Consider the following 27,896-nt stretch of genomic DNA (forward strand, 5'->3'; position numbering starts at 1 on the left):
GCAATATGCAAGTTCTTATGCATGAATAGCCCCAAATACACACTCAATGCCCATCCATATATAATGTAACCCAATGAACTCCAATTATAAGGGGTATTTGGCTCCTTGCCGTGTCGTGTCATACATGTATGAAAAGTGATTGGCATTTATTCGACTCTCAAAATTCTCTTCCAGCCATCCCGTATACAGTAACGCTTGCCATCTTCACCTTCGGCAATGATAAATTTTTCCCAGCGACTGTCAGTGCCTGCTCCAACAACAATTAGACTCTCATCACTGGTCCATCCGATGACACCTTTCGAGGCCTTGGGTCCAGCGTCGCTTGCTGTTAGTGGATTAGAAGATGCGGATAAAGGCTCCTCACCAATGGAAAATGTGGCAGTTGCAAAAGAATATATGTCCGAGAATAATCGGGGCATCAATGGTAGTTTCCCTAGAATTCCCCACTTGTTTCTTGCATCGGAATCTGGAGTCGTCGGGCTACTGTTACCACCGCCACCAAGGGATGTGAGCCGTCGATGACCTGTCGCTGATTCCGATCGTGGAGGTTTCGAGGGATGCGGAATATCAAAAACGTGGAGCGTAGCTTTATCTGAAGTAACAGCCAGGAGTTGTCCTGACGGGGAAATGGAGATAGAAAAAACATCGGCATGATCAACACCTCGTCTGAGTTCAGCTATCTTCGCACAATTGCTGGTTGCAAATACTCTGACCAGTGTACCCTACATTGACATGAGCTTCGGAGCTTTCAAAATAATATGAACAATAATCAAAGACTTACAGTTTCGCTGGCAGTTGCAATGATCTCATCATCGCGGCTTAGAGCTAGAGCTCGAAGAGCTCCCGTGTGAGCAGGTATAATGCTAACATTTCCACTATTGAGTTCGACCACTTGTACTTGCCCGGATGTTCTACCGGGAAATATCAAGATGCTGGCACTCAAGCAACATAGTCCATAAGGGTTGCTTGCAGTTTCATAGGCCTGATATAGTGTAGGATTGCTTTGGAAATGGTAAACACGAATGCTGTTTAGAAGTGCAACTACTATGTGAGTCCTCGTGATTCGAACTCCTCTGACAGAGGTAAGAACTGATACTTGTGCAGCAATCTTTGCTTTTAAATCATCCCAAATAATTACCTACAGTAATGTTAGGCCACAAACATGAATTAATCCTCCCCACTCGAATCTACTCGCCTTATTCTGAGCGAACTTTGGTTGTTTTCCACCACCAACTAGAGCAATGTAGTTGGTATTCCCAAGCATCTGTGCTGTTCCAACCCCGCCATTGAAGTCTACCTCCGTGGTCAGTACTGATCAGTTGAGAGACTGTGGCTTGAGATCTACCTCTGGCAACTCGTTGTTGACATGCTTCTGTGTTGAACACTATAATTTATAGTTAGGAAGCTCCTCAAAAGAACCATCTTTTGAGACATACCACGAAATCCTGTATCGAGTCCAATAGCAAAACAGCTAGCATCGTGGTTAAAGGAAGCTGATAAGGCTGTGGGATTCCTTGAGTTCTCTATCAAGGGCCTGGTATTCATCTTCGATAGCGATAACGTGCTCCAATGTTATTTATCCAAATGATTTCCAAGGAAATGATGTGTAAAAACGATGTGAAATTTGTCATCCACTTTTTGAGGTGTTCACTACTCTTGAAAATCGATATCTTGATTTACGAGATGGCTTGCGACAACTACGAGATTCTCGATATAAATATTTAAAAGTAGGTCCTGCGCGGTACTGTATTATATGCTGCTGTGTGTGTGGATATGACTGCGCTATTTCAGCGGGCTAGGCATACTCTGTACAGTACCAGGCTATCATTTACCTGCAATCTCTATCTACCTATGCAAGATATCAGGTACGGTAACGTGGGTGTCCGCCGTTCGTAATCGTAATTAATGAAAGGACTAGGGGACCCTTCTCAGCGTTGTCCTGAGCCTAGTGGGTAGATTTAAATGTTTTTCAACTTGTTGAACCATCAATTAAGGGTATCGAAATCATGACAGATCTGTTTCAGTGCCTAGGAAACTTTTGGTTTAACTCCCAACGTCGATTATGTACAGAACAGTACAGTCCAGTGAATGTGAATGTGAACGTATAGAAATTTCCCTTCTATTCCACTGAATGTGATGTTTGTCGTTGTCATTGATGATATTGATAAGAAGAACTCATTCATATCATGACTATGTTTCATCCCCCAAGATAAACTGTGACACCCCAGAAAATTGCTTCTCTCAGCCTCGCACTGAGTTGCACAAGCTCTATCACCCGCTGCTTAATTAGGTAAAGCGTTATATTTCGCTAATTTATTCCCCTGACCTGAAGAAGCAACGACTTGTCGACCGATAGTTTACGAGAGAGTGAATATCCGCGACTTCAATTTCCAAAGTTCAACAGAGCGAAAGCACTTATTTTCTTTCCATCAATTCTTCCTCTTCAATCCATCCTTTCCCCTTCAATTTAAAAGCCAGTTCAATCGTTTTTCCTCGTGGCTTAAGCCTCGTAATAATAGGACAATCATGTCGTCTCCTTTCAATGCTGTATGTTTATCCCTATCAACAACTTTTTTGGTCTATGTCCAAAGTCTGGATAATCTGACCGCAACTTCCCCAAATAGTTCTCATCTGGGGTTTGTTCTCACATTTCGAAGTTCGATCAATACTAACTCGGCGATTTTCCTAGATTAAGATGCGAAAAAAGAAGAATGTCAAGAAGGGTATCCAGTTCTGTTTGATGGTCTGTGGTGCATCCGGCACAGGTACGATAGCACATCACACTTATGGATATTATAGTGGTATTGACTGGATTTCACAGGAAGAACCACTTTCGTGAACACTTTATGCGGCAAAAAGGTCCTCTCTGGCAAGGATGCCGACGATGCGACAAATGCTCATGTCGAGGAAGGCGTTAAGATTAAGCCAACCACAGTTGGTAAGCAACATTTGGATCTATAAATCCTATCTAAATTGGACATCGTCTGACACTCTTGCAGAGCTGGAATTAGATGAAGAAGGAACCCGTATTTCACTCACAATTGTCGACACACCTGGCTTTGGAGACCAAATCGACAATGAGGCAAGGTAGGAGAGACAATTTACAACATGAACGATTCTAGCTGACAGATGCGAAGTTTTGGAGAGATTGTTGGCTATCTTGAGAGACAATACGACGATATTCTAGCGGAAGAATCCCGTATCAAGCGTAATCCTCGTTTCCGCGACAATCGTATCCATGCATTACTTTATTTCATCACCCCTACCGGTCACGGGTATGTCGCATCTCAATCTTTACCTCCCAATTTCAAGCTGACGTACTTCATAGCCTTCGCGAATTAGATATCGAGCTTATGAAGCGTCTCTCCCCTAGAGTTAATGTTATTCCAGTTATCGGAAAGGCCGATTCCTTGACACCCGCTGAACTTGCAGAATCAAAAAAGCTTGTCATGGAGGATATCGAGCACTATAGAATTCCTGTCTACAACTTTCCTTACGATATCGAGGAGGACGATGAGGATACAGTTGAGGAGAATGCTGAGCTTCGTGGTTTGATGCCATTCGCCATCGTAGGATCAGAGGATGTTGTTGAGATTGGTGGACGTCAAGTTCGTGCAAGACAATATCCATGGGGTGTTGTAGAGGTTGATAACCCAAGACATTCCGACTTCCTTGCCATTCGAAGTGCCCTTCTACACAGTCATTTAGCAGATTTGAAGGAAATAACCCACGATTTCCTGTATGAAAACTACCGTACTGAGAAGCTTAGCAAGAGTGTTGAAGGTGGTAGTGGAGGGTATGTTTTATTCATTCTAATCATGATTGATAAATGCTAATAGCTCTACAGTGATGCTTCTATGAACCCTGAGGACCTGGCCTCTCAATCTGTCCGCCTAAAGGAAGAGCAACTCCGCCGCGAGGAGGAGAAGCTCAGAGAGATTGAGATCAAGGTGCAACGAGAGATTGAGGCGAAGAGACAAGAGTTATTGGCTCGTGAGAGTCAATTGAAGGAGATTGAGGCTAGAATGCAACGCGAGCAAACTGCTCATCTTGAAGCAACCAATGGAACGCACACGTCAGCGGAGGCTGAAGCTTAATGGTGATGATGATGTACAGGGGAAATGTGTTTATGCGTAAAACATGGATGGATGACTGGTGGCGATGGAGAGGCCTGTCGATTGCTGCATACGCTTTCGTTCGGATTTCTGGGGCTGGGGATTTTCTTTTTGCAGGTCGTTGACGGCGCTGCATTTATTCTGGCTCCTCAAAAAGCTAATACCGTAGTTTCTTATTGCCTTCTAATGTGCAGCTAAATCGATATTTATTTCTTATTAGGTCAATAATTTTTGAAAACAACAGAGCTACCCTGGTGTACATGATATTCTCAGTGATGTGCTTTTTGTCTTGTGTTTGAGTATGGCGAATATCATACATGCAAAAGTTTATTGTCGTAAATTGACATGTTGATTCACCACGAAAACTTGACAGACATTTTTAATTACGCTGCAACATCAATTATTCTCATGTTTCAATTACAATGTAGCTATATAAATCATGCACATTTTTCCTTTGAGGAGGCGGCGCTAATCATACAGTTACACCCCGTCATCATATGACATTACATACATTACGTTAGGCTTCCTCGGCACTTTAACTATTGCCTCTCCGCAGTGCCTCATCTAGACTCAATCATTTCAACACCACTATTCAACTTTTCAACGCTATTATCGCAGTGCATCGCAAATCATCAACGATCACTTTTTCGAGACACCAATAAACTATGGCGTCGAACACAAAATACACTCGCGCTTCCCAGCGAGACTCGCTCGATGATCCCGCACATTATTCGCAAGCCCCTCCATCTTATGCTGAGCCTTCTACATCTGCGGATAATGATGCTCTCCTAGGAGGACCAAGAAGCAGTGAGGACAACATTCCGGATGACTTCAAGGTACACAAAAGACCTACAGCTTACCATTCGCAACATATAATCTAACAAAGGTGTAGTTTGGAGGTTCTGTCGCCGAAGCAACTATCGAGATCCGAATGCAGGTATGAAGAGCTGGGTCATCAATAATCAGACTGTCCAATTTCTAACATTCCTTTTAGTTTGTCCGAAAAGTCTACGCTATCCTGTTAGTATTGCGCAACTCTACCAACATGATCTCGTTGTGCTAATTTTCTTGTCAGCTCTGTACAACTCATTGCCACAGCCGCTCTAAGCTCCGTCTCCTTCTTCAGCGAATCCTACAAAACTTGGATCCAGTCAAACACTTGGATGTTATGGACTTCGGTATGTTAGATTCTTCTAGCAACACTTGGATAATACTGATACTTGTAGATGTTTGGCGCAATTGGTTTCATGCTCTTGACCTACTGGAAGCGAAAGTCATATCCAACCAACTTGTTGTTTCTTGGAGGATTCACAGCGCTCGAGGCGTACTCGATATCGGTCATCGTATCGACATTTGATTCTCGCATTGTTCTTCAAGCCGTCTTACTTACTGCCGGAATATTTGTTGCGCTGACACTCTTTGCCTGCCAAACCAAATATGATTTTACGTCATGGATGCCTTATCTCTTTGGTGGACTTTGGGCATTGATTCTCTTCGGATTCATGGCCATGTTCTTCCCAAACAACAGTACGGTTGAGTTGATTTATTCTGGTATCGCCGCTCTTATCTTTTCCGGCTACATTCTCGTTGACACCCAGCTCATTATGAGACATTCTCACGTGGAGGAGGAGATTGCAGCAGCTATCAGTCTTTACCTTGACATCATCAACCTGTTTTTGGCCATTCTCCGAATCCTCAACAGCCAACAAAATAACTAGAGAGGATGCTATGATCAGATAGTGGCATCGGGAAATGACCGAAGCAGGATGCTATCTTGCTTTCAAACTACAATTTTCAATGGACAAAATATAATTATGGGGTTATGGGTTAATTTGAAAACTGGTACTATTAGCATGAGGTTCCTGTGGGGTTTTCTGGGGTGGTTTATTTGTTTCGATAGCTCTCTCCCCTTTACTTGAAGCAAAGTTATATTCAATTTTATTTTGTCAGTTTACATGCAAGAATTCTTTTCTATCATTTACTTTGGATGAAGATGTCTAGGCACGACAGGTCTAATCTTGATAAATCGCCCCCTCCTATTCGGGTCAGGGGTCTAACTAATACCGAAGGAGTAACGAAACATCTCATCCCGAAAAAACCTCCTCAACGAAAAAGTTATTGTGTTGTGTGCAGTGCGCACATACTGGTGCGGTACGATACTTGCATGATGGATTCCTTGTAACGTCTAGAAGACAGCTCTCTATACTGAGACCTCCTTGAGTCAATTGACAAACTAAACTATTGATTAACTAGATAGCTTGGCTTCTTGAATACCGGCTGTGAGCTAATCTAAACCCTGAACACTAAGTGCATACTTGGGGAGAGGGTCTCCCGACTCCCGTAGAGTATATTTCCGAAGAAAAAAGTGGTCGTTGAAGTCAGATAGAACTCAAGATAGCCACTCAAGCCAGTCTAATGTTGATCGTGGGCCGTTGTTTGGTGTACTTAACTCCTTTAAAACATGAAGGTGGGGAAAAGAGAGGATCTAAAGGTGCATGTTCTCTTCCTTTTCTCTCCTTCCTCGTTTACTAAGGAATTCGCCCCTCTCGAGTCTCCTCCTGATAGTATAGTATCTGCGTTACTTGAGAGATGATAGAATATCTCAGATACACCACGTAGATTTATCTATGAATACCTAGGCACTTCGTAGTATCCATCATTCAGATATCGTTCCCTCTTGAGTCTTCAAAGTTCACATATCAACAAATGCATTCTATCCGAATCTGACCCACCCGCACAATGACAGAATCATTAATTTGATTCGTCGATCGGACCGCCTTTTTTCTAAAATGTAAAACGAACCCCTTCTTTTTACCACTGTAACGCTGCAGCCACTCACTCAAATTGGATCCAATCCGAACCCACCTGTTGCTGCAAATCGCTCGTCAAAAAAAACCCAAGTACAACAACTCGCTGAGCACAGTTAATTATTCACTTCATTCACCGCCTTCTTCTTTGCTCACTGCCAGATAATTCAAAACTGTCCCATCCACCTTTCAATTATATACTCTCTCAAACCCACATTCGTTTTGACTCGAATCCGGACTGGTTGTACTCTCCTATAACATCATACGAGAAGTAAGATATTCTATGATACATTCACTCATTTGATATTTCGGGTTTCAAAGGACAATTGAGAGAGAAATATATGTATTCCTCACTCAATTGAACCTCAACAATTGTTTAACCACCAATTCAAAATTTACCTTTTCTCTCTCTCTACTTATTTCAAGTCGCCATGAACTCTACTTCTCCAATCGACACGATTGAAGATGGCACAAACGAAGCTGCGTCAGAGTGGGCACACCAAAATGGGGACTCTGTTATTCCTATAGAGAAGAAACTCGACAATTCAACAGGATATCCAGCTCGCCCGATGATGGGTAAAAGAAAGGCCAAAAGGAAAGATGATAGTCCTCTGGATATCATTTGCAGACATGTTGTGGACCATCAAACTGGTAACTTTCCTTTACTCTATTTGTTTTCTAGGATCTTGCGTTAATATTGAGCCTTAGGACTATCTGTCAATCTTTTGATGCTCCTTTCCTTGACGCACATGTGCTTTCCAAGAGCCCGCAGACATACTCGCAAATTCTTCGAACTTTCCTACTACAATCCGGAATCTGGCGAGTATTGCGCCGGTTGGAATGATGCTTGGCTAGTGTTCTATTGGATTGTTATCTTTACAGGACTTCGCGCTGCTTTCATGGATTATGTACTGAGACCATTGGCAAGAAAGGGTGGGGTGAAGACCGCAAGGGATGAGACGAGATTTGCTGAGCAGGCTTGGCTTATGATCTATTATTCTGTGTTCTGGACATTGGGAATGGTTAGCTAGAGCCCAAAACTCTTTTTGAAAACCTCTTCGCTAATACCCGAATAGTATATATACGTCAACTCAGACTACTGGTGGAATTTGAGCGAGCTATGGACTAATTGGCCTAATCGAGAGGTTGGTGGACTTCGAAAGTGGTACATCCTCGTCCAATATGCCTTCTGGCTTCAGCAGATTATTGTCATTAATATCGAGGCACGTCGAAAGGATCATTGGCAAATGTTTACTCACCACATCGTTACAACTGCCTTGATTTTCACAAGTTATGGTTATCATCAAACTAAAGTTGCAAATGTAATTCTTTGCTTGATGGACGTAGTGGATCTTTTCTTTCCAGTAAGCACCCCTCCTTCACCTCCCTTACCTAACGAGAGCTAACAGTAGTCTTCCATAGGCTGCAAAATGTCTCAAATACCTCGGATACGATAAATTATGTGATTTTATGTTCGGACTTTTCATGCTCTCTTGGGTAACGGCCCGTCATGCTTTCTATCTTATCATCTGCTATTCGGTTTGGGCGGATATCCCAAGGGTGATCAATTATGGCTGTTACCAGGGTAAAAATGGTTCTATCTCAGGTCCTTTCCCGCCTCCTGATCGCTTTGGACACCTCTTCAAGCCATTTCAAGATCCAGTCGGAGTTGTTTGTTGGAATAACAACATTAAATGGGGCTTTCTTAGCGCCTTGCTTTTCCTTCAAGGTATCACACTGATGTGGTTCTGGATGATTGTTCAAGTTGCTATCAAAGTCATCAGAGGTGGCCAAGCAGACGATACGCGAAGTGACAACGAAGATGAAGAAGAGGAAGATATTGATTTGGATGAGGAACCCTTTCCCGAGGAAGTTCCGCTGTTGGAAAAAGAGCCATATGAGGAAGAAGTCGGCGTTGAAGAATTGAATCTGGAGAAAAGAACGTCGAAAAATAGTCGTTATAAGAAGACTACGAGTAGTGCCAGTGGCGTAAGCATTCCCGGTCACAGTGATAGAAAGGAATTGCTGGGCAGGATTGGTTGTGATAAAGGCGTTTAGAAAATATGCTAGGGTTCCGATACATGATTTTTCCTGCTCCTGATGTATGGGTAACAGGAGCGTGATAAATCGGGGAGTGAGGAAGACTCCTCGCGAGAATTAGCGAGGAATGTCATTTTTTCTTGCTTCTTGTTGGTGGTATATGGCATGGGATTTCTTATTTTTACAAAGATATCGGGAGATACCGGCTGGTTTTTGGAGAGTTATGATGATAAAACATACCCGTTTCCTATTTTATGAAAAGTTGAACGAAGGAAAGGAAAGATTCCAATCGAATTTCCATTTCAAGGAATTGTATATCATTCGAAGACTTCATGGGGATGATCTCGTTTTGGTAGTGGCGAAGGGAGGGACAATTGTATCTATGTGTTTATGTATGTGGATTAGATGTGAATGAAAAGGTTATGCCCAGTTTTAGACAGAACCTTGGTGTATCAAAACACCTATGGTTAGATGTGACATTGAGGGCAATATTCCTGATGTCTGATGGGAAAAGAAGTAGATGTATCAGTGTGAATAATACAAATTAGCTGTGCGAAGAACACGAATATTGACTTAGTTGAAGTGAGATTAGATAAAGTGTACAAAGGCATGAGGCTTAAGACAGAGAGGGGGAACTGAGGAGCTGCATATATCTATGCAGGGGAAGATGGGATTCGACTATTATTCTTAAGTCATTGCTCTGCCCCCTCTTAAGCTCTTAACGAAACCAGATTGACGACTTCTTCTTTTTGACTTCGGTGGCGCGGTTGGGCTGGCTCATCACAATCGATCTAGAATCTCCCCAAACATCCAATGGTAAGCGATACTTTCATAACCACTTGCAAGATTCAGGAAACGGTATCAAGTATTTTTATTTATCCTTAGCAATGCTTTCATACCACCTACCCATGATAAATATCAAACCAAACTCTCTTTACTACCACCAACCCAATCAAAAATCGACGTATTCGGACTTTTAAACAGATAGGTAATCTTCAAATAGATCCCGGATGACCGGTACTTTGAGCGGGGCCGTGGCTGCAGAAAGTAAAAAAGCATGGCGAACATGGTCTTTTCTTAGTGTAGTGTGTATACCGAGTCCGAGATTTACGAAGAGTGGACGTGTACTTGTATGAAGTATTATTCAAAGGGCTCGGGAGCGAAATGTTCCATGCGTGTGGAGAAGGGTTGATTGAAGGAGCTTGGGAGGAGTAACTGTCTGGGTTATGACAGGACAATGTCAGGGCAAGCTTGTAAGGCAGGTCCCACCGCATTGGTGTGTTTGTGTATAAGTTTGAACAATGATACATCATACATATACTTCTAGCATTTTCCTTTAACAATCATTCAACTTTTTTCTTTCCAAAATTCTTGTTTCTACTGTGTAGAAATACTTCTGGTGAACTCTTAATTCGTTTTTGGGACCGGAGTGGATTTTCGATAACGGGTAACTTCATCATCATTGGGTACATCTGGCAGCGACGTTAGGACAGCTTGAGTTGAGACATTGAGGGATAATTCAGCATAAGTTCGGAATGGCAGCGCCGGTAGATCCAGCGACGAGAAGGAAGGTGTTGAAAGTGGTGTTCTTTTCGCTGTTATTAGATTTGGTGCGTCTACACAATTGGCAGATTCAATCGCGAAAGATGGCAAATAGCTAACACATCCGTTTTAGATCTCGTATGATATACTTTCCACATGAAACGGCTAGACATGAGGATAGCAAACTAACGCGCTACTTGGGCAGATTCACATTCATATTACCTCTATTTCCAAAGTTGCTGGAATTCTATAGAAAGTACGTTTATATAGTCTCAACTATCCCGATAGATATCTAATATGGAAATAGTCTTGAGGCGCCAACTGCCTTTTCCTCCTCATCCAAGTCTCCTACACTTCTCGCACACATCCTCACATATCTCAATACATACAAAGCATCATTCGCGAAACCAATCGACTCTCGATATGATATTGTGTTGCTAGGTGGAGCCCTTGGGAGTTTATTCTCGTGCGCAAACATAACCTCACTGCCCATTGCGACGCAGCTTTGCTAATACTCTTCATCGCAGCCTTCTCCAAGCTCTCGCGTCCCCCATAATCGGTACTCTCTCAGATAAATATGGTCGTCGCACAGCGCTCCTCGCCAGCATGACTGGCAACATCCTCAGTGTCCTCCTCTGGGTATGCGCCACCGATTTCCGTACCTTTCTCCTCTCGCGCGTCGTAGGTGGACTTTCAGAAGGCAATGTTCAACTCGCAATTGCAATTGCCACAGACATATCAGATGAGAAGCAACGTGGTGCTACCATGGCATTGGTGGGAATATGTTTTAGCATAAGCTTTACTTTTGGACCTGCATTAGGTGCTTGGCTCAGTACAATTAGTACTGTACAGGCAAATCCTTTTGCTACTGCGGCTGGATTCTCTCTGTTTTTGATTGTGACAGAAACCATTTATTTGTATATGTGTTTGCCAGAGACATTACCTAGTAAGGTTGCGCAAGCTAAGTTGAATGGGGAGCCGGCTGCTACAAATGGGGTTACCAAGGCAGCTGGTTCTTCGACTGAGAAGACGCAAGCTAAAATGGTATCCTCGAGTACTGATGGGGTAAAGAAGCAGGGAAGAACGAACTCCCACTTCCTACTCAACCTTACTCATCTTTCATTCATTCTGTTCTTCTCCGGCATGGAATTCTCCCTCCCTTTTATGACATATGATCTTTTTGGCTATACGTCCGCACTCAATGGTCGTCTTTTAGGGTATATGGGGCTTGTAGCATCTCTTCTTCAAGGAGGAGTAACTCGACGTCTTCCGCCTCTTCTCTCCGTTCGTATAGGCGTAGTCTCGTGTCTGGGTGCGCTATTCCTCCTCGCCCGCATCAATACCGTTACAGGTCTCTATCTAGCCACTACTCTCTTGGCTGTCACAACTGCAACAGTTGTCACGGGTCTCAATGCACTTAGTTCATTCGAAGCAGGCGAGGATGAAAGGGGTGGAAAATTGGGAAACCTAAGAAGTTGGGGACAACTTGGAAGGGGTTTAGGACCATTGTTATTCACGAGTGTTTATTGGTGGGCAGGAAGAGAAGTGGCATATAGTATTGGGGGTGTAGGGCTTATGGGGGTGGCACTATTGGTTACTTTTGGGTTGGAGACTCCGGGAGGAGAGAAAGGGAAGAAGATTGGGGATGTTAAAGGGGAAGTGGGGGAGTTGTAGATTGGGGCATAGTCTCGATGTTTGACACTGTGTTTTTGTAAGAGTTTTGATTATACGTTTGATGAGCTTTTGGCTGAGATTCGTTTCGGCAGATTCGTCTTTTTCGGCTGGAAGGTCATATATTCAGTGCCGGGCTGCTACGAATCGTCGAATATATCCAGGTTTGGATAATTGAAGGGGAAAGAGACGGAGATGTAAATTAGAGATATCCTTTGGTGCATTGTATCTGTATTGAACTGTTTGTAAACTTCAAAGAGAATGAAAGATTGGAAATGTTTCGCAATGGATGTGTCAATAACCTATTAAATAAACAAGTAAGAAAAGACAGAAGCAAAGAACGGTGAGAGGTATTGGGCGAAGATATTTCTTTTCTTGGTAAATCAGCTACGCATATATATGTCATATCATATGACAAGATCCAGAAAAAAGTTACTGAACCACTCAACCACTTTCTCCAGTGCAGAAGCACAAGTTTCTTATTCATGCGGAACCCAGCTATATGGGCTACAGCTACCTGAGTAGATAGGGACGAACTATCATGAATGAAAATCTCACACATGCTAGGTACCTACCCAGCGAGAAAGTTCGCGAAGCCAACAACTTCGGAATCTTAAGGGGAGGGAAACCCCTCGATGAGCTTTACGTTTGTTTATCAACCAGAACGAATCCAGTTTTATTCGATAAGAATCCAATCATGGTGAGCTTCGAACATTTTCACCCTGAATTTATCAGGCAAGTTCAGACTGACATCATTATTTTGCTCGCTAGTGAGTAGGTAAGATTATATATATTATGCATGTCATATGTATATATGTATGTGCTCGAGTCGATATGTCATATGTACCTCACTCGCCCTAGAATTAAAAATCAAGAAGCCTCCTCTTCCTCCATCTACACCAAATTCCAATCCAATTCAAACGCCCGTTCCTATAAATGAATGCGGATCATTCTAATCTTATCTCTTCTTACTTCTTCTTCTTCTTATATACAAATACATCAGGATTCGAGATCATTCAATCCGTCATGCCGATGAATGGATTAGTCTTAAAACCATACTCTCCCTTATACATTATTTCCAACAACCATATATCCATTATCCAATCTCTTCTCTCGTTAATCCATACTAAACACCCTCACTCCCCTTCTTCTCCGGTTTCCTTCTCAATACTCCCCCAAACCCTCTCATACTTCCCCCACTATCTTTCCCCGTATCATTCGCACTCGCGTTACTATCTCCCCTACTCCTCGCTCCATCACTAATATACACATCTTCTTTACTCCTACTCCCCTCTCCTAACCCTGACACAACACCCCTACAGCACGTCCTACGCCTAGACTAATACCACTTCCACCTATACTTCCTGGCCTACTTTTATTTCCTTTTGTGTCGAAAGAAATGTTGCTGCCGATAGAAACACTGCGTAAAGGTTTCCTGAAGCGAGCGGGAGTGGATTGGGAATGCATTTGTGGGGAGGGAGTTGTGGTAGGGATACGGGAGCTTGGTTTGGAAGAGTGTGAATGAGATGGGGGCGTGGAAGGTATTCCCTCTCCGCCTTCAGGATGTGGCTGAGGTTTGGGTTTCAGGGCATGATGCGAACTGTCGAATTGGGGAAAGGGAGTATTAGATGTATTAGCGCCAACAGGCGAAGTTTCGGTCGAGTCGTCATCGTGTACATATGAGTTCCTGGAATGGAGCTTAGCGCGTTTTCGTGCACTATTATGGTTGTATGTGCTTTCAGGTGTGTTGAGATCGGCTGATGATTCGTCCCCAGGCTGTATCATGGTAATTGGATCTGCATCGACATAGGTTCCACTTCCCAAGGATTGACTCCCACTGTCTTCTTCACTGAGATAAGTCAATGATCTGGCGTTCATGGTCCCAATGCGTATTGAGTTGGTACGGGCGCGATTATAATGTTCATACTCCTCTTTCGAATGTTCTGCGTTGTAGAAGGACTCCAAGGCGTCGAAAACATGCGGGAAGACTAGAGTATTGACTTCTCGGGCCCATAAGAAATCGAGATGCTCATAGTGGGAGATTTCAATGTGAGTCGTCTGAGGCGGGAGTTCTTTTCGCATTACGTTTATGTCGACTAGTGAGTCGCTGCCGCCATACAGCAATACAATTGGTGTTTTGATGTTGCGAGTTGGAAATTTGGCGACTTTGGTGTATTTGTTAATGCCACCTAAAACAGGTTGGGGCTCGTCGTCGTACATTTGGAATGACTTCGTGCGGATGATCTGGAACCAATGAACAACTGCTTTGGTACTGGTGAAAGAATACAGGTGAGGGTAAGCTGCGAGTTTTTGTGATGTGGACATATTTTTGGCGTGCCAGCCGAAAAGAAATCTCAGCCCCATATCAATGAGACGCACGAAAATGGGAGGGTAGAGTATGGATTGCCACATAGTAGCCGATGAGAGAATGGAGCGACGACCGAAAAGAAGGAATAGAACCTGAGGTGATGCTTTGACAAGTGCATCCACTATACCATTTGAAAGACCGGCTGGAGACATAGCAGGCGCAAGCGCAATGAATACATTGATCTGATCATTGAGCTTCGGGTGGACAGCCAAAGTCGCAAAAGCCTGAGCTGTTCCTTGAGAGAATCCAATATACGATAACGACGGCGCAGAGGTTGTGTCAAGAATGTATTGGATAGTGTCAGGGATGTCATAAAAGGCAAATTCATCCATTGAAAAGTCCCAGAAAGCTGTATCTGTCGGTGAATGGTGGATGGACTTCTTGGAGTATTTGTTTCCACGATTGTTTCCAAGCTACAAATGTTTAGTCTCTCATGTGTGCATAGATTGACATGGGTCCAACTTACCCAAACATCATAACCTCTTTCCACCAGGGTAAAAGCTAAGCATCTCTCCTTATCAGTCAAACAAACCCAGACCTCGCTATTCATGAGCAAGCCATGGTGTAAATATACAACAGGCTTTTTAATGCTACCAGGTCCACTGTTGACCTTTGTGTTTTCTTCTCCTTTCTTCCAACCGAGTCGATGAGCGCATAGCAGATATCCATCTTTGGTTTGTACAACATGCTCTTCGGCATAATAACCAGCTAATTCGCAGAGATCTACAAAATCTGAAGCATTTCGAATGGAGGTTGATATATCTGAATCTGTCAGTCCTTCTCCTCGATCAGATTCTACTGAAAGACTGCTCCAACCTTGCTTTCGTGTCTCTGATTTCTTAGCTGCTGCAGATGTGAATCGATTGAAAAGGCGCCTCGAACCTCGATAACATAACTTTATAATCGTCGAAGCTGTGTCATTGTTAGAAGATCCTTCCAACGATGGCAAGCAGTGGGATGGAACATACGAAGTGCCAATGTCAGTATTCTAATTATTGCTTCTAATCCAACAAGAAAGAACGAGCTTATCAGTGCCAAATATTCGCTCCTGTATGATTGATCAGCGATTGCCACATATAACAATTAAGCAGAAAACTTACGGGCAGAGCCGTCCGATGAATGGAATGTACATTGTGTTGAGTACCTTCTATCGTATCGAGGACTTTATTTGCGCGGTGAGATAGTCTTATACCATCTGAGGAGGCGATCTTGACCGCAAAACTGATAACGAGCTTGATATATGCAGCTAATTACCCTAGAAGATCTAGAATATAAGGGTCTGCAAAGAAACGGTATTAATTGAGCTAGGTTATTGACGTGGACAGAGCTCTAAAAATGCAAAGATGTAAAAATGCATACACGTAGAGTCCAATCGTCAAGACCTTCATTGATGTCACATCCACTTTCACATGCTAAATCGCATGTCGCCTTCACTTCATTCACGCCTCGAGTGTTAAAATAAAAGTTGGTTGGTTGAGGATGATTGTTCAATTCAGACTGATCAAAGAAAATAATAGGGAGAGGTGGACAAATACAATGGCAATTATCTCGAATGATTGACTTCAACATCGGACGATGAATTCATAGTTGTCGTCCCTATTTGCTTTATTTACTTGCGCGTTGGAAAAATCTGGGGAGCGGTAGAGCGGGAGCGGGAGTTTGAAGGTTGGTCTAGGTCGGGTAATCCACGGGATTTGTAGCTTCCGCCCAAGAACTTTTGAAAGTGGCACTTTAATGGTTTGTTTGTACCCGAGAAATGTCATGACAATACCTACATTCTGCCAATTGAAGCTCTTTTAATAAAAGGTTTATACTCTTTCCTGTACACTGTTTATCAGACTGGAAGTATTTTGATCACAAATCTACAAAAAGACGACCAATTCAGTATGCCGAGTTCTTGTCAAGATATCCGTTCGCAACTTCCTTTCCTCTCTTCAATGCCCCGCTAAATTTTCGCAGGAGCTGCACTGGCACAATGTCTCCAAGAGTCAGACTGTGTCATGATTTATCGCAATAAGCCTTCCGATTGTCTGCGAGCTCCTCTCCTCGAAACTATGCCCACCAAGTGTCAACAATTGAAGACAGGCTACGGTGAATGCAAACGAGGCTTGGTCGATATGCGCAAACGATTCAGAGGCAATCAACCAATTTCTGTGAGCAAGGAGATTGAAGGAGGGGGAGAGAGAAATACCGGTGGACATATGCTCTATGCTGGAAAGCCAGCTTTTGAAAGCGGGGTCAAAGAGACAAGCGGAAACGAGCCCGAAGAGAAGGATTGGAGGCAGTTGGAGAACGAGAGGTATAGAAAGGAGTAAAGGAAACAACTGCCTACTGTCAAGAAGGGTCATTGGGGTATTATGCTTTATATCCGCTGAATTTGGGGTTTTCTATTGCATTGAAAGGCGTTTGGACAATGTATATCAGAAGCATTACGCGGTCAAGGTTGATTATCATAACGAAATTGTAAGGAAAATCCACTCAAGCCATAAACGTCACTCATAATTATACACCAGTCTCCGAGATAGGAACCTCATTGCGCCCAGCTCTTGGTCCATCATGCTGTTATTGGTTCTTCTTTCGTGGACTGAAGCGGGATCTATGGTTGGTAGGTTCTTTCAACCGGTAAATCGGATCCAAACTTCTATGGCTACACAGCCTTGCTTGCTTACTTTCGGTGTGACTCACGGATGACAGGTACTGAGAAACCCGAAAGAATATGCGTTCAACTTCGGATTATCGGCCGTGAAAAACCTGGCTTCATCAACACTAGTCACAACTTTTCGAGGGGGCCAACTGGCAACTGATCATATGCTGCATGAGTGCGAGCATGCTCTTTATTTGCATCTGTATTACAGCCGCCTTTGCCACGCTCGCCCAAACTCTGCAATCGTATATCACGCTGCAAGTTCGGCAAGAGCGGCCCAATGTCGGATGCTAAAACTGAACATTTGAAGCACGAGATACATATCGAAAGAAGTTTTTCGGCCATTGGACTTGCGGTAGAATTCTTAGTAGAAAATATCTGATTTGTATTACCCCTATCTCAGGAGCTTTCTGGTCTTGGTATCTGCCATTTTCCTGCTATCGGCCTATGATTAGCTCTAGTTAACCCATCCATCCTACACTCAACGCCATAAATCAACTTCGCAGAGGACATTCATGTTGCCGCTAAACATCCAACCCATAAATATACAGAATCCTAAATCACCTTGGTCACTTCCTCATTCAAGCCCAGCAAGGTTAAATTGATTCAAAGTTCCAGCTCCACCCACCCATCCTCCTACCAGCTCACTACTCGACAACTTTTCGCTTTGTGCCTGCTCGTATCGGCTCAGTAGATCTTGATACATATCACCAAGGTTATGTAACTCCGTACTGAGCATCTTCACCTGGTCTTCGAGTCGCTGTCGCTCGTTTGCTTGACGTTTCCGAAAATTTCTTTGAGACACGCGATTTTGTACAAGCCGACGCTATATTTTGTCAGGTAACATGAGCCTAAAAATTAGGACAGTGTTCTTACCATCTTTTGTGCGGGTGTCTTTTCTGTTACTGAATCTGTTGAGTCATGCGATGTCTCTCGTGTGCGACTACCTTGAGATTTGGGTTTCCGTTCACGAGAAGCTCGATTTTGGCCTCGTTTCTATATTTCGTTTGTCAGTCTAGGGAACAAGAAGTCTCTTCAACCTAAGGCATTATTATAAAAACTTACCAATTCGCTTGACAACTCATTGATCATATCGTTCCTTTCCGATCCATAATTTCTACTATCCGTCGAAATGCTTTGTTCCAATTCTGGCACCATAGACACATCAATGGTATCGAGGTATGGGCTCGGATACGGCGGTATAGTATATATACTCTCCATTTGTGGGATTGTACAGGTTGTCTGTTCGTTATGTTAACATCTTGCTGTGATGGGTCTAAAGAATGAACATACGTATGGAAAGGCAGATCCGAATGCTTCGGTATTCAAGTCATACGGTGCATCCTGATCAGATGTCAGAGAGGGAGGCGAAGGAGGCGAATACCAAGTTGGAGTGGAAATTGCCATTGAATATTAGTCGTATGATTAGCTTCTATACAAATTTCTGTGTGTAAGTTTGAAGTTTGTTAGGATGATTGTTATTGTGGTTAAAGTTTTTCTACGGTTTTAAAGTCTCGAAGGACTCGAAAGTATATATAATCAGTAATCAGAAATGACTCCAGTAGCTTACAAAAGCTTCAACCGCCGCATATTCCCGAATCTCTAGGCAGCGGCAGTAGAGTGTTGCGCAGCTTAATTGGTAGCCTTTCAATAGGCTATAGCAATCACACACACCATATACACCATGCAAAAATCCAGCTTACATATCCGATCGGCAACACAGAACACCGGTAGAACAATCAATGGAAAGTTCTTAATGTCCGCCTTTTCAAGGGTCGAAACAGGGCCTGACATCACCTTTTACTGCTATTTCAGACGGTGAGTGGAAAGCCACACAGGTGCAAATAAAAATTTCTTTGTGTAGCATTGTATCACTCATCTGCGGAAAACCAAACTACTTCGGGATATAGTGGACGCCTTTCAACATACATGCATAAGATGACGAGGCTTACCGTATTCGGTGCGTGCACTTTTAACCTGGGGATCCACGTGTATGGACCGTCTTTTGCTTAATGCATTTAAGCTTGATATTCTTCCGCTCTATATCTGCAGAGTCAGCGAGAAGATAAGGATTTGATTGGATACCGAATCGAGTTTCTCCATCGAGCGTCTTGCGCAGGTGGAAAAGGTGCATGCATTCGGCCTTTCCGCGTCCCTCAAGGTGGATTACAAAGACGGATTTACGAGGGCCGGGTTTAGAGCTTTATATCCAGAGGATCTGCATACTTTTCTGCCGGTTAAGTGAACTGGATGGAAGCGTTCCTTCTAATCATTCCGTGGTGGAAGCAGGTCCTAGGTCTTTTGTAATCATAATGTGTCGTGCGATTGAGAAGGGTCTGGGAGGGACTATATATACATTGTTGCAAATGACAAATCAAAAAGATACTCCTGGCCATTCCACGCTACTGCTTGAATATATCTTCTCGTGTATATCGGCTTTACATAGAGTCATATTAGATGAATTTGGACTAGCTTCCATCTCCCCGTCAAACGTCCCTAAATAAATAGCCAGTGTGCTTTTCATCATCTTCCAAGTCTCAGCTCCAAAATCTCGTAGCTCTATCATCGCATTAGCTGCATACCACGCTCTACGACGTCGTTCAACTGGAAAGCGTTATCCACGCCGAATCACTCGAGCTAACGTTTCAATAGCTCGTCTCCAGTCGGTACTCGTGTCTATTAATGCGTATTTACAGGCGCGAAGAGATTTTTCTTGCTGTTGTGGAACGCTGCGGAATTTGCGCTATGCCGTTTGGATGTATCAGGTAGGCCAGACGGAAACACTTATGAATAATGGTGCGAAGAGGGTCTAGGGGTCGTGAACTTGAGTCATCAGGCGAAAGCCAGTTCATTCCTATGAAAGATGGGCGGATGCTGGAGCCTCTTTATTTCCAACACCTGACAGATAACGACCGACAGCTTGCACTGCTTTGCGCTTCAAAGTCTTAGGCCTCAAAACATATGACTCTCATTCGAGACACTCTAGCTTTCTTGGCCCCTTGCAACTTTTTCTCGCGCCAAACTCGCGCATAACATGACTACGAGCTTCGGTTCTGGGGCCTCGATCATTACCCACTTGGATGAATGTGAAGTTTCCTAATCTGCTAGAGCTTGAGATATTTTCACTTGCATCGAGATTTTTCAATGCTAGTGAGAGGTGAGGATTTAGCTTCCGGTGGTGATTAGCATTGTGTCTCGAGTATATGAATCAGTAAATCCAGCATACTTTCAAAACTTGGCATTGAGAATTTTCCATTGGTCGTTCCTTTAGACGTGTCGTTGGGAAGTAGCTCCGGTGCTAACGTGTCTGAACGATCAGCATTGTGCCCGTCGGTTTTGAGGCTTTGCGCTCTTCAATGATGATATCAGCAGACCTGCTAGAAATCAGAACTTGCATGAATTCTTGATGTTCTAACCGGAATGAGAATTGTTTGCAACTTGTTACACGTGATGAGCATGATACATGGATGAGAGTTGAGGCGATGCTGTTTTTCGTTTTCTGGCTTTTTGAGTGGCATATTTCATGAGTACTGGTTTTGTGTAGATTGGAGGCTCGAATCTTCAAGATAATTTTGCATCCTTGATCTTTTTGTAGACACAGTACTTTTCTACAAGTTTCCGAGTCCTTCATACCTTTCATCTGGCTCATCCTCCTCAACATTTTTGGGGTTGCAAACAAACACAGACAATAAAGCACTTCCCTACAAGCCACTTTCAATTTTTACATTCCTATATCTTCACAAGTTTCCCAACCCTCTATCTTGGTAATTTGGAAAGAAATTCACCATTTCATCAGTGATTCCCACACCAAAGAATAGGGCGTCAAATGTCTTTGGAGCGAGGAATAAGCTGTCGTTACACTGTAAAAACCCAATAGTATTAGATATATCAGCCGGCTTTGACTACAGAGCTCAGTATCCAACATGAGCTTCGGCCCTGGCTTTGTTAGTATATGTAAAACGTGGCTCAATTACGTGTATTCGAATTTGCACTAGTGTAAAATCTCCGCTATTTATCTTCCATATCTAGGAACTTTGCAATTCATTCAAGACCCATTTCACTCCGTCTACAACCACATTCGGCTGAGTTACCAGAATAAAGTGACCACTCTTGTCAGCAAACACAAGTTTTCCCCTCATAGAAAGTTTCAAATGTTCCTTCATAAGCCCCTCACTCTTCTCATCAGCAGTTTTGATCAGGCTCCTAACATAAATCCTCTGCTCCTCAGTTCCATTACCTCTCTCAACACCTGCCTTATACAATCCACCCCAATCCCTACTCCTCAGACCCCCAATCACATAAACTGGTTTATCTCCAAGCAGCGGCTGCTTTCTCCGCAGCTCTTTCTTTAGCAAAGTCTCAAAACTCGGGACGTATTCATCATCCTCTTTCTTTGCCTGTAGCAAGTATTTCTCTGTTCCTCCCTCGCCGTCGAATGCATCCCATTCTTCCGAGGTGAATTTATGCTCGGATCTGAGACCAATACCAGAAAAGAAATCAACGCCTTCCGAAATCGCCTGGAGATTTGGATCATTAGGATTCAGCACTTGTAGCGCGGTCTCGTGATTCGCATCGACAAATACTACACCGGCGATGTGAGGGCCATTTCCCGTAAGGGCGATGAATTCGTTTATGAGTACACCGGCCCAAGAATGTCCAACAAGAATCAGAGGGTTGGAGATAGAAGCTTCCACAATCAGATAAGATAGTTCTAAAGCAATATTCTCCGCTGTGGGCGCGAGAGGTGAGAGCTCAGAATTGCCATAGCCGGAACGGTCGTAATTGTAGCTGCGTAACGAGGGAGGAAGTAGCCGTGTCACAGCCGCCCAAATGCGACTGGTACTCTCTACGCCTGCTATGAATAGCACAACAGGTTCTTTGGAGCTGCTGGGCTCCGGGCCGTGGGTGTAGAGGGCGAGTGAGTGAGTGCCGATGTTGATAAGAGTGGGGGTTGAGGAAGACATTATGAGGCTATGAGGCTACGATGTTTTCAGGCTTCTCAAGTTCAAATGGGGTGTGATATATGATGATACTCTTCAAACATCCAAGCTACTGCATCCATACATATACTTCATCCCTAATGATGCTTTGTCAGGTCTCTGAGTCAGGCCGTCTTCCCTGCGCGTAAGCGAAGCTCGGATATAATCATGATTAACGACCGCTAAGCTTTCCATACATCTGATTGAAGATTTTCTACAAAGATCTCCAGGAGAATAGAAGTCTTTACGCAAAAGTACCTTGAGAGCACGTCACAAGTATTAAATGTAATGGCTGAAGGGCGTGAACCTATGGTCATGTAAGCGCTAGCAGATGGCCGATTCAAATATCTCACGCCTAACTATATTTGATCCTTTGAGCCGAGATCCGAGAGTGCTAATAGAAAAGCTTTTTCTTATCTATCTCGAGTCTGTTAATAATGTTATTTTGGGGGCAGTGGCTCGAGAGCAATAGGCTTATCGGCTGTTTAAAGAGGAAATCCTAGCTTTCCTGCCACCCATCCAGTTTAGACTCGGAACTGTTGGCCACTTCGGGTAAACTGCAGCATACCCCTGAACCTGATATCGGTACCGGTAACTCGGAACGACATCCAACAAAACCGACCTACATCTCGACTGCCAAGCCCGTGTCATTCTCATTCCTGCTTGCTTTATCGGCATTGCATGAGTGTGCATCGTGAAAATATTTCTTAGTCATGAACGCTTCTAGCGTTTGTGTGGCAGATGCTGATGCTCTTTTTGGCCCTCAGGTCGATCCATGTCGCAGACAATTCGACTTCACGTTACTTTTCGAGCAGAGTGTTTTCACCGTCGGTCCATCTGCAATATTTATCGTACTCCTTTCTTTAAGAATACCGAAACTATATCGAGAGAAAAGAAAAACATTGCCGAATTCACTTTGGGGTTCTAAATTGGTGAATTTACCACATCTATCATTATCATACGCGTGACGCTAACAACGACAGATTGTAATATCAGTGATTTTGTGTCTTCAAATTGCTCTTTTAGCATCATGGATAGTTTCTCGGGGTCAACAGACACCCGTATCTGTTCCAGCAACCGTCCTGTCAGTAATTGTCACGATTGGACTCGCAGCATTATCGAACCTGGAAAACAATCGAACTATACGCCCTTCATTAGTAATTTGCACCTATCTTCTTCTTTCCACACTGTTAGATTTAGCTCAGGCGAGAACACTTTGGTTGCAACATGGAAACACAGCATTGTCGGCATTATTCACATGTAGTGTGCTAGCCAAAGCAGTTCTACTATGTCTTGAAGCGTTCGAGAAAAGATATTTTCTAAAAGATCCTTACAATAGATACCCACCCGAAGCTTTGGCAGGAGTTATAAATACAAGTCTCTTCTGGTGGCTCAATACACTCATCCAGAATGGTCACAGAAACTTGCTCAGTCTCGGTGATCTCTTTGACACCGATAAAGCCTTATCATCTTCTTCTCTAGAGACAAGGATGCAAACTGCATGGCGAAATCAGTCGCCCAATGGAAAATATTCCCTCCTCTTCGCTATTCTCACAAGTTTTAAAGTTCCTCTACTCACCCTTATAATTCCGCGTCTTTGCCTAATTGGATTCAAATTCTCTCAGCCATTGCTCATAAATCGAGCTATCTCGCTGATTGACAATCCCGAGACGCCAGGAAACCAAAATATCGGATATGCATTGATTGGCGCAACCGCTCTTATATACCTTGGACTGGCTATTACCACTGCCCAATATCAACACCAGATATTCCGAGTCATCACCATGATTAGAGGCGGATTAGTTTGCATTATTTACAATGTAACGCTGAGCCTTGATGCAAACTCCACAGGCGATTCCGCAGCAGTCACACTGATGAGTACAGATATAGAACGCATTGGAACTGGATTTAGTAGTGTTGATAGTTTATGGGCTGGTCCGATCGAAGCTGGAATCGCGGTATATTTATTGCAGCGGGAAATGGGTCTAGCTTGTATCGCACCTGTCATCATTTCACTCGGTGAGTCAAATTGTACATTTCGCAATATTCTCCACTAATCCCTATAGCATGCACAATTGGAGCATTCTCCATTATGAAATGGGCAAAACACACTCAAAAGGAATGGGTCGAAGCGGTTCAAAAACGCGTTGCAATCACATCATCAGCACTTAAATCCGTAAGGGGAATCAAGATGCAAGGACTCACAACACGATTATCCGAAGACTTGCAGGAACTTCGTGTCCAAGAACTTGAGTGTGCAAAACCGTTTCGCAGAAATATCATTGCCACGGCAGTGACATCTAATATCACTACCCTGTGCGGACCAGCTATAACGTTTATTGTTTATATTCTTATTCAAAGAACCAAGGATTCGGCAACGTTGAATATTGGACAGGCTTTCACGAGTTTGTCTTTGATTTCGTTATTGAGTACACCGGTTTCGGAATTAGTTCAGACGATTCCTACGTAAGTCTATTTCGTGGAATTTCAGAGACTATGAATGACTAACTCGAGAGAAAGACTTGCAGCCGCAATGGGTTGTATGGAAAGAATCCAGACTTATATCAGGACAAAAGACCGTAACGATCCCGGATTTTCTAGTCCAGATTCTGAACGCATCTCGACATCTGAGGCATCTGGAGATAGTGTCAATCTCAATCTCACTTCCCATGAGGTTGAGTTGCAAGCAATTCGTTCAATCATGCCGGCCTATTCATCCCATGCTCGGGAAAAGAATATCATCACAATCAAAGACGCGTCTTTCACATTCTCACCTGAAAGCACACCAGTTCTCGAAGATATCAATCTTGAGATCTCCCGCGGGACTTTAACAATGATTATCGGTGCAATAGGAAGCGGCAAATCATGTCTTCTGAAAGCAATGCTTGGAGAGTTACCGAGTAGTAAAGGATTTGTATTCACGAATACTTCAAGTATTGCGTTTTGTTCTCAGACACCATGGTTACCCAATAGCAAGCTACGAGAACTCGTGCTTGCGGGATCGAGCTATGATGAAGTTTGGTATAATGCCGTGCTTAAGGCTTGTGTGCTTCATCATGACATTGCTACGTTTCCGGATGGCGAGGAAACAATCATTGGTAGTGATGGGGCTACTCTGAGCGGTGGACAGAAGCAGAGATTGGTGAGTCGAATTACTGTTTAGTTTGAAACATCGACCTCCTTTCCTGGATTGAGGCTAACTCTGATCAGGCATTGGCACGCGCATTATATTGCAGAAAGGACTTACTTTTGATCGACAACGTTTTCAGCGGACTAGATTACAAGACAAATAAAGCTGTATTCCGCAATGTTTTTGGTCAAGAAGGACTATGCAAGGTGCATAATATAACTGTGGTTCTTGCCACACATGCAGGTAAGCGCGGATTTAAGTAAAACAACAAGTGAAATAAATTGAGCTGACGAGATTTAGTTGAACATCTGCAATCTGCCGACAATATTATTGTTCTCTCCAACAATGGCACCATTCTAGAACAGGGAAACTTTCGCAAACTTCGAGAAAATGATGATAGCTATGTCAAAGACTTGATTTTCCATGAAAGTCTAGACGAGAAATCAGCTGAGGTCTCAGTCACAGAAACCGTGAGTAAACCACAGAGCAAACCAAAACCAGCTGAACTCAACGACTTCAATCGTCAAGATGGCGATGCTAGTGTATACTTCTACTTTGCGAAATCTGTAGGCTGGATCTATTTCTGTTTTTTCATTGGAACAGTACTTTTGTATACCTTCTCTAGCGAATTCCAAGCCGTTCTCCTTGAACTATGGTCCAAAGCGGAGACTAATCATCCAGGTATTTATACTGATATGTACATGGGTCTGTACGCAATGCTATCCATAGTTGCCTTGTGTGGAATTGGGGGATTGCTATGCGTCACATTGTTATTTGCAGGCCCATATGCTTCTATTAATTTGCATCGCACGCTCTTGCATACTGTCATGACTGCGCCATATTCCTGGTTCACGGCAACTGATAGCGGAGTAACGCTAAACAGGTAGGTAACTTAACGCTCTAACACTGGTCTATATCAATTAACACTCTATAGATTCAGTCAAGATATGAGTTTAATCGACATGGAGCTGTTGATAGGAATCGTCGACACATTCGCAGGTACATTCATGGCAATTGCTCAAGCAATACTTATTGCCACCGGAGCCAAATACGTCGGAGTTACTCTTCCATTCATAATCGGAATTCTTTATATTCTCCAGAGAGTATATTTGAAAACATCCAGACAACTTCGATTGTTAGATCTAGAATCCAAATCACCGCTCTACTCACACTTTACGGAAACGCTCAGCGGACTCACGACGATCCGCGCTTTTGGATGGCAAACCCAATCAGCCGAGAAGAATCGAAAACTTCTAGATATCTCACAGAAACCCTACTACTTACTCTACTGCATACAGAGATGGCTCAATCTTGTTTTGGATCTCATCATTGCTGGTATTGCTATTATTCTCATCACCTTTGCAACACAAATGCGTGGGACTACTAGTGCAGGTACACTTGGTATCGCTTTAGTGAATATTCTACAGTTCAACTCGACATTGAGTTTTCTGATTAGAAAATGGACTCAGCTAGAAACTTCTATTGGTGCTGTGGCTAGAGTGAAGAGCTTTGAAGCGAATACTTTATCGGAAAATGGTCCTTTGGAAGTTAAGCTACCGCCATCTGAATGGCCTGCTAAGGCTCAAGTCGAGTTCAGAGATGTGACTGCTGCTTATGGGTAAGAGCCTAATCAGGAAATCTATATAGAATCTACTAACAGTATTACCAGTAACGATGAACCTGCTGTGCAGGGTGTCTCATTTTGTATCGAAGGCGGTACGAAACTGGGTATAGTTGGAAGGACTGGATCGTGAGTTTACCCCTTCCCATTCTCAAAGTTTGAAGACCTGATATACCTCTCTATAGTGGGAAATCATCTCTCACATTAGCACTCTTCCGGATGCTCGAGCTAAAAACAGGAGATATCCTCATTGACAGTATCTCCATTTCTACTCTCCGTCGTGAATCAGTACGCTTTTCCTTCATCACCATTCCCCAAGAACCTTACTTTCTATCTGGCACTGTCGGCTTCAATGCAGACCCGTTTCATTCTCTAGACAACCAAGCAATCCAGACTGCGCTTGTTCGTGTTGGACTATGGGACATAATATGCGATAACGGAGGGTTAGAAGCCCCTATGAACGCAACGCCTCTCAGTCAAGGTCAACAGCAACTTTTCTGCATCGCAAGAGCATTAATTAGGAAAATGGCGTTGGGAAATAAGGATCATGGGATTCTGGTGCTTGACGAGGTGACGAGTAATGTTGATTCTGCTAGTGAAGAGATCATGTTGAGGATTCTGGATGAGGACTTTAAGGGTTGGACAGTACTTTCTGTAGCTCATAGATTGGCAACGATTAGGAGCTACGATAGAGTTCTAGTTCTTGATAAGGGTAGTGTAGTGGAGGATGGAGCGCCGGAGAATTTGATCCGAAAAGAGGGAGGGCTATTCAAGGAACTATGGGAGAATGGATTTGGGAAAGATAATACTGTGTAGTGTGTTGAGTAGAGCTAGGTTTCTTTACTTGCCTTTGTTGGTTCTTTTACTTGTCATCAAAGGAAATTCTTAGATTGTCATTTAGCTTCATTCTATCATACCAGTCAACCTATCCATACAGTGGCATATACTCGTACTCATGCCGAAAGTCTTCACCACACCC

The 27,896-nt window shown here is 43.3% G+C and overlaps 12 protein-coding genes across 12 annotated transcripts; 6 read left to right on the forward strand and 6 right to left on the reverse strand.

Moving 5' to 3' along the window:
* Nucleotides 1-146: 146 nt before the first annotated feature.
* Nucleotides 147-1,545, reverse strand: Bfra_001908 (putative svp1-like protein 2 protein; the record flags this gene model as incomplete). The annotated part of the gene is made up of 5 exons (XM_037332333.1): nucleotides 147-722; nucleotides 782-1,138; nucleotides 1,196-1,293; nucleotides 1,346-1,384; nucleotides 1,437-1,545. 5 exons carry the CDS (start codon nucleotides 1,543-1,545, stop codon nucleotides 147-149), a joined length of 1,179 nt encoding a protein of 392 aa, XP_037196487.1.
* A 981-nt stretch (nucleotides 1,546-2,526) lies between these two features.
* Bfra_001909 (putative septin-1 protein) lies at nucleotides 2,527-4,216 on the forward strand (the record flags this gene model as incomplete). The annotated part of the gene is made up of 7 exons (XM_037332334.1): nucleotides 2,527-2,547; nucleotides 2,690-2,765; nucleotides 2,822-2,938; nucleotides 3,000-3,087; nucleotides 3,138-3,275; nucleotides 3,329-3,796; nucleotides 3,848-4,216. 7 exons carry the CDS (start codon nucleotides 2,527-2,529, stop codon nucleotides 4,095-4,097), a joined length of 1,158 nt encoding a protein of 385 aa, XP_037196488.1. The 3' UTR covers nucleotides 4,098-4,216.
* A 564-nt stretch (nucleotides 4,217-4,780) lies between these two features.
* Nucleotides 4,781-5,833, forward strand: Bfra_001910 (putative bax inhibitor family protein; the record flags this gene model as incomplete). The annotated part of the gene is made up of 5 exons (XM_037332335.1): nucleotides 4,781-4,951; nucleotides 5,008-5,052; nucleotides 5,110-5,135; nucleotides 5,191-5,293; nucleotides 5,342-5,833. 5 exons carry the CDS (start codon nucleotides 4,781-4,783, stop codon nucleotides 5,831-5,833), a joined length of 837 nt encoding a protein of 278 aa, XP_037196489.1.
* Nucleotides 5,834-7,353: 1,520 nt separating this feature from the next.
* Bfra_001911 (putative tlc domain-containing protein) lies at nucleotides 7,354-8,980 on the forward strand (the record flags this gene model as incomplete). The annotated part of the gene is made up of 4 exons (XM_037332336.1): nucleotides 7,354-7,573; nucleotides 7,631-7,944; nucleotides 7,999-8,286; nucleotides 8,345-8,980. 4 exons carry the CDS (start codon nucleotides 7,354-7,356, stop codon nucleotides 8,978-8,980), a joined length of 1,458 nt encoding a protein of 485 aa, XP_037196490.1.
* Nucleotides 8,981-10,497: 1,517 nt separating this feature from the next.
* Nucleotides 10,498-12,178, forward strand: Bfra_001912 (putative major facilitator superfamily transporter protein; the record flags this gene model as incomplete). Its single annotated transcript, XM_037332337.1, has 4 exons — nucleotides 10,498-10,547; nucleotides 10,638-10,760; nucleotides 10,812-10,970; nucleotides 11,032-12,178. The coding sequence occupies 4 exons, from the start codon at nucleotides 10,498-10,500 to the stop codon at nucleotides 12,176-12,178; spliced, it is 1,479 nt and encodes a 492-aa protein (XP_037196491.1).
* A 1,293-nt stretch (nucleotides 12,179-13,471) lies between these two features.
* On the reverse strand, nucleotides 13,472-15,675 carry Bfra_001913ia (putative triacylglycerol lipase protein; the record flags this gene model as incomplete). The annotated part of the gene is made up of 4 exons (XM_037332338.1): nucleotides 13,472-14,956; nucleotides 15,010-15,455; nucleotides 15,512-15,591; nucleotides 15,644-15,675. The coding sequence occupies 4 exons, from the start codon at nucleotides 15,673-15,675 to the stop codon at nucleotides 13,472-13,474; spliced, it is 2,043 nt and encodes a 680-aa protein (XP_037196492.1).
* A 754-nt stretch (nucleotides 15,676-16,429) lies between these two features.
* Bfra_001914 (putative cytochrome c oxidase assembly protein) lies at nucleotides 16,430-16,882 on the forward strand (the record flags this gene model as incomplete). Its single annotated transcript, XM_037332339.1, has 2 exons — nucleotides 16,430-16,454; nucleotides 16,503-16,882. 2 exons carry the CDS (start codon nucleotides 16,430-16,432, stop codon nucleotides 16,856-16,858), a joined length of 381 nt encoding a protein of 126 aa, XP_037196493.1. The 3' UTR covers nucleotides 16,859-16,882.
* An 882-nt stretch (nucleotides 16,883-17,764) lies between these two features.
* Bfra_001915 (putative transcription factor bzip protein) lies at nucleotides 17,765-18,594 on the reverse strand (the record flags this gene model as incomplete). Its single annotated transcript, XM_037332340.1, has 4 exons — nucleotides 17,765-18,013; nucleotides 18,064-18,183; nucleotides 18,253-18,429; nucleotides 18,481-18,594. The coding sequence occupies 4 exons, from the start codon at nucleotides 18,592-18,594 to the stop codon at nucleotides 17,765-17,767; spliced, it is 660 nt and encodes a 219-aa protein (XP_037196494.1).
* Nucleotides 18,595-19,561: 967 nt separating this feature from the next.
* On the reverse strand, nucleotides 19,562-20,039 carry Bfra_001916 (uncharacterized protein; the record flags this gene model as incomplete). The annotated part of the gene is made up of 2 exons (XM_037332341.1): nucleotides 19,562-19,775; nucleotides 19,882-20,039. 2 exons carry the CDS (start codon nucleotides 20,037-20,039, stop codon nucleotides 19,562-19,564), a joined length of 372 nt encoding a protein of 123 aa, XP_037196495.1.
* A 2-nt stretch (nucleotides 20,040-20,041) lies between these two features.
* Nucleotides 20,042-20,429, reverse strand: Bfra_001917 (uncharacterized protein; the record flags this gene model as incomplete). Its single annotated transcript, XM_037332342.1, has 3 exons — nucleotides 20,042-20,138; nucleotides 20,169-20,334; nucleotides 20,414-20,429. 3 exons carry the CDS (start codon nucleotides 20,427-20,429, stop codon nucleotides 20,042-20,044), a joined length of 279 nt encoding a protein of 92 aa, XP_037196496.1.
* A 783-nt stretch (nucleotides 20,430-21,212) lies between these two features.
* Nucleotides 21,213-22,151, reverse strand: Bfra_001918 (putative alpha beta hydrolase protein; the record flags this gene model as incomplete). The annotated part of the gene is made up of 1 exon (XM_037332343.1): nucleotides 21,213-22,151. One exon carries the CDS (start codon nucleotides 22,149-22,151, stop codon nucleotides 21,213-21,215), a length of 939 nt encoding a protein of 312 aa, XP_037196497.1.
* A 728-nt stretch (nucleotides 22,152-22,879) lies between these two features.
* On the forward strand, nucleotides 22,880-27,733 carry Bfra_001919 (putative abc multidrug protein; the record flags this gene model as incomplete). The annotated part of the gene is made up of 9 exons (XM_037332344.1): nucleotides 22,880-23,098; nucleotides 23,150-24,185; nucleotides 24,233-24,632; nucleotides 24,687-25,308; nucleotides 25,377-25,539; nucleotides 25,597-26,179; nucleotides 26,231-26,914; nucleotides 26,966-27,046; nucleotides 27,103-27,733. 9 exons carry the CDS (start codon nucleotides 22,880-22,882, stop codon nucleotides 27,731-27,733), a joined length of 4,419 nt encoding a protein of 1,472 aa, XP_037196498.1.
* Between the last annotated feature and the right edge of the window lie 163 nt (nucleotides 27,734-27,896).

The sequence above is a fragment of the Botrytis fragariae genome (genome assembly GCF_013461495.1).
Source record: "Botrytis fragariae strain BVB16 chromosome Unknown tig00000006, whole genome shotgun sequence".
Taxonomy (NCBI): domain Eukaryota; kingdom Fungi; phylum Ascomycota; class Leotiomycetes; order Helotiales; family Sclerotiniaceae; genus Botrytis; species Botrytis fragariae.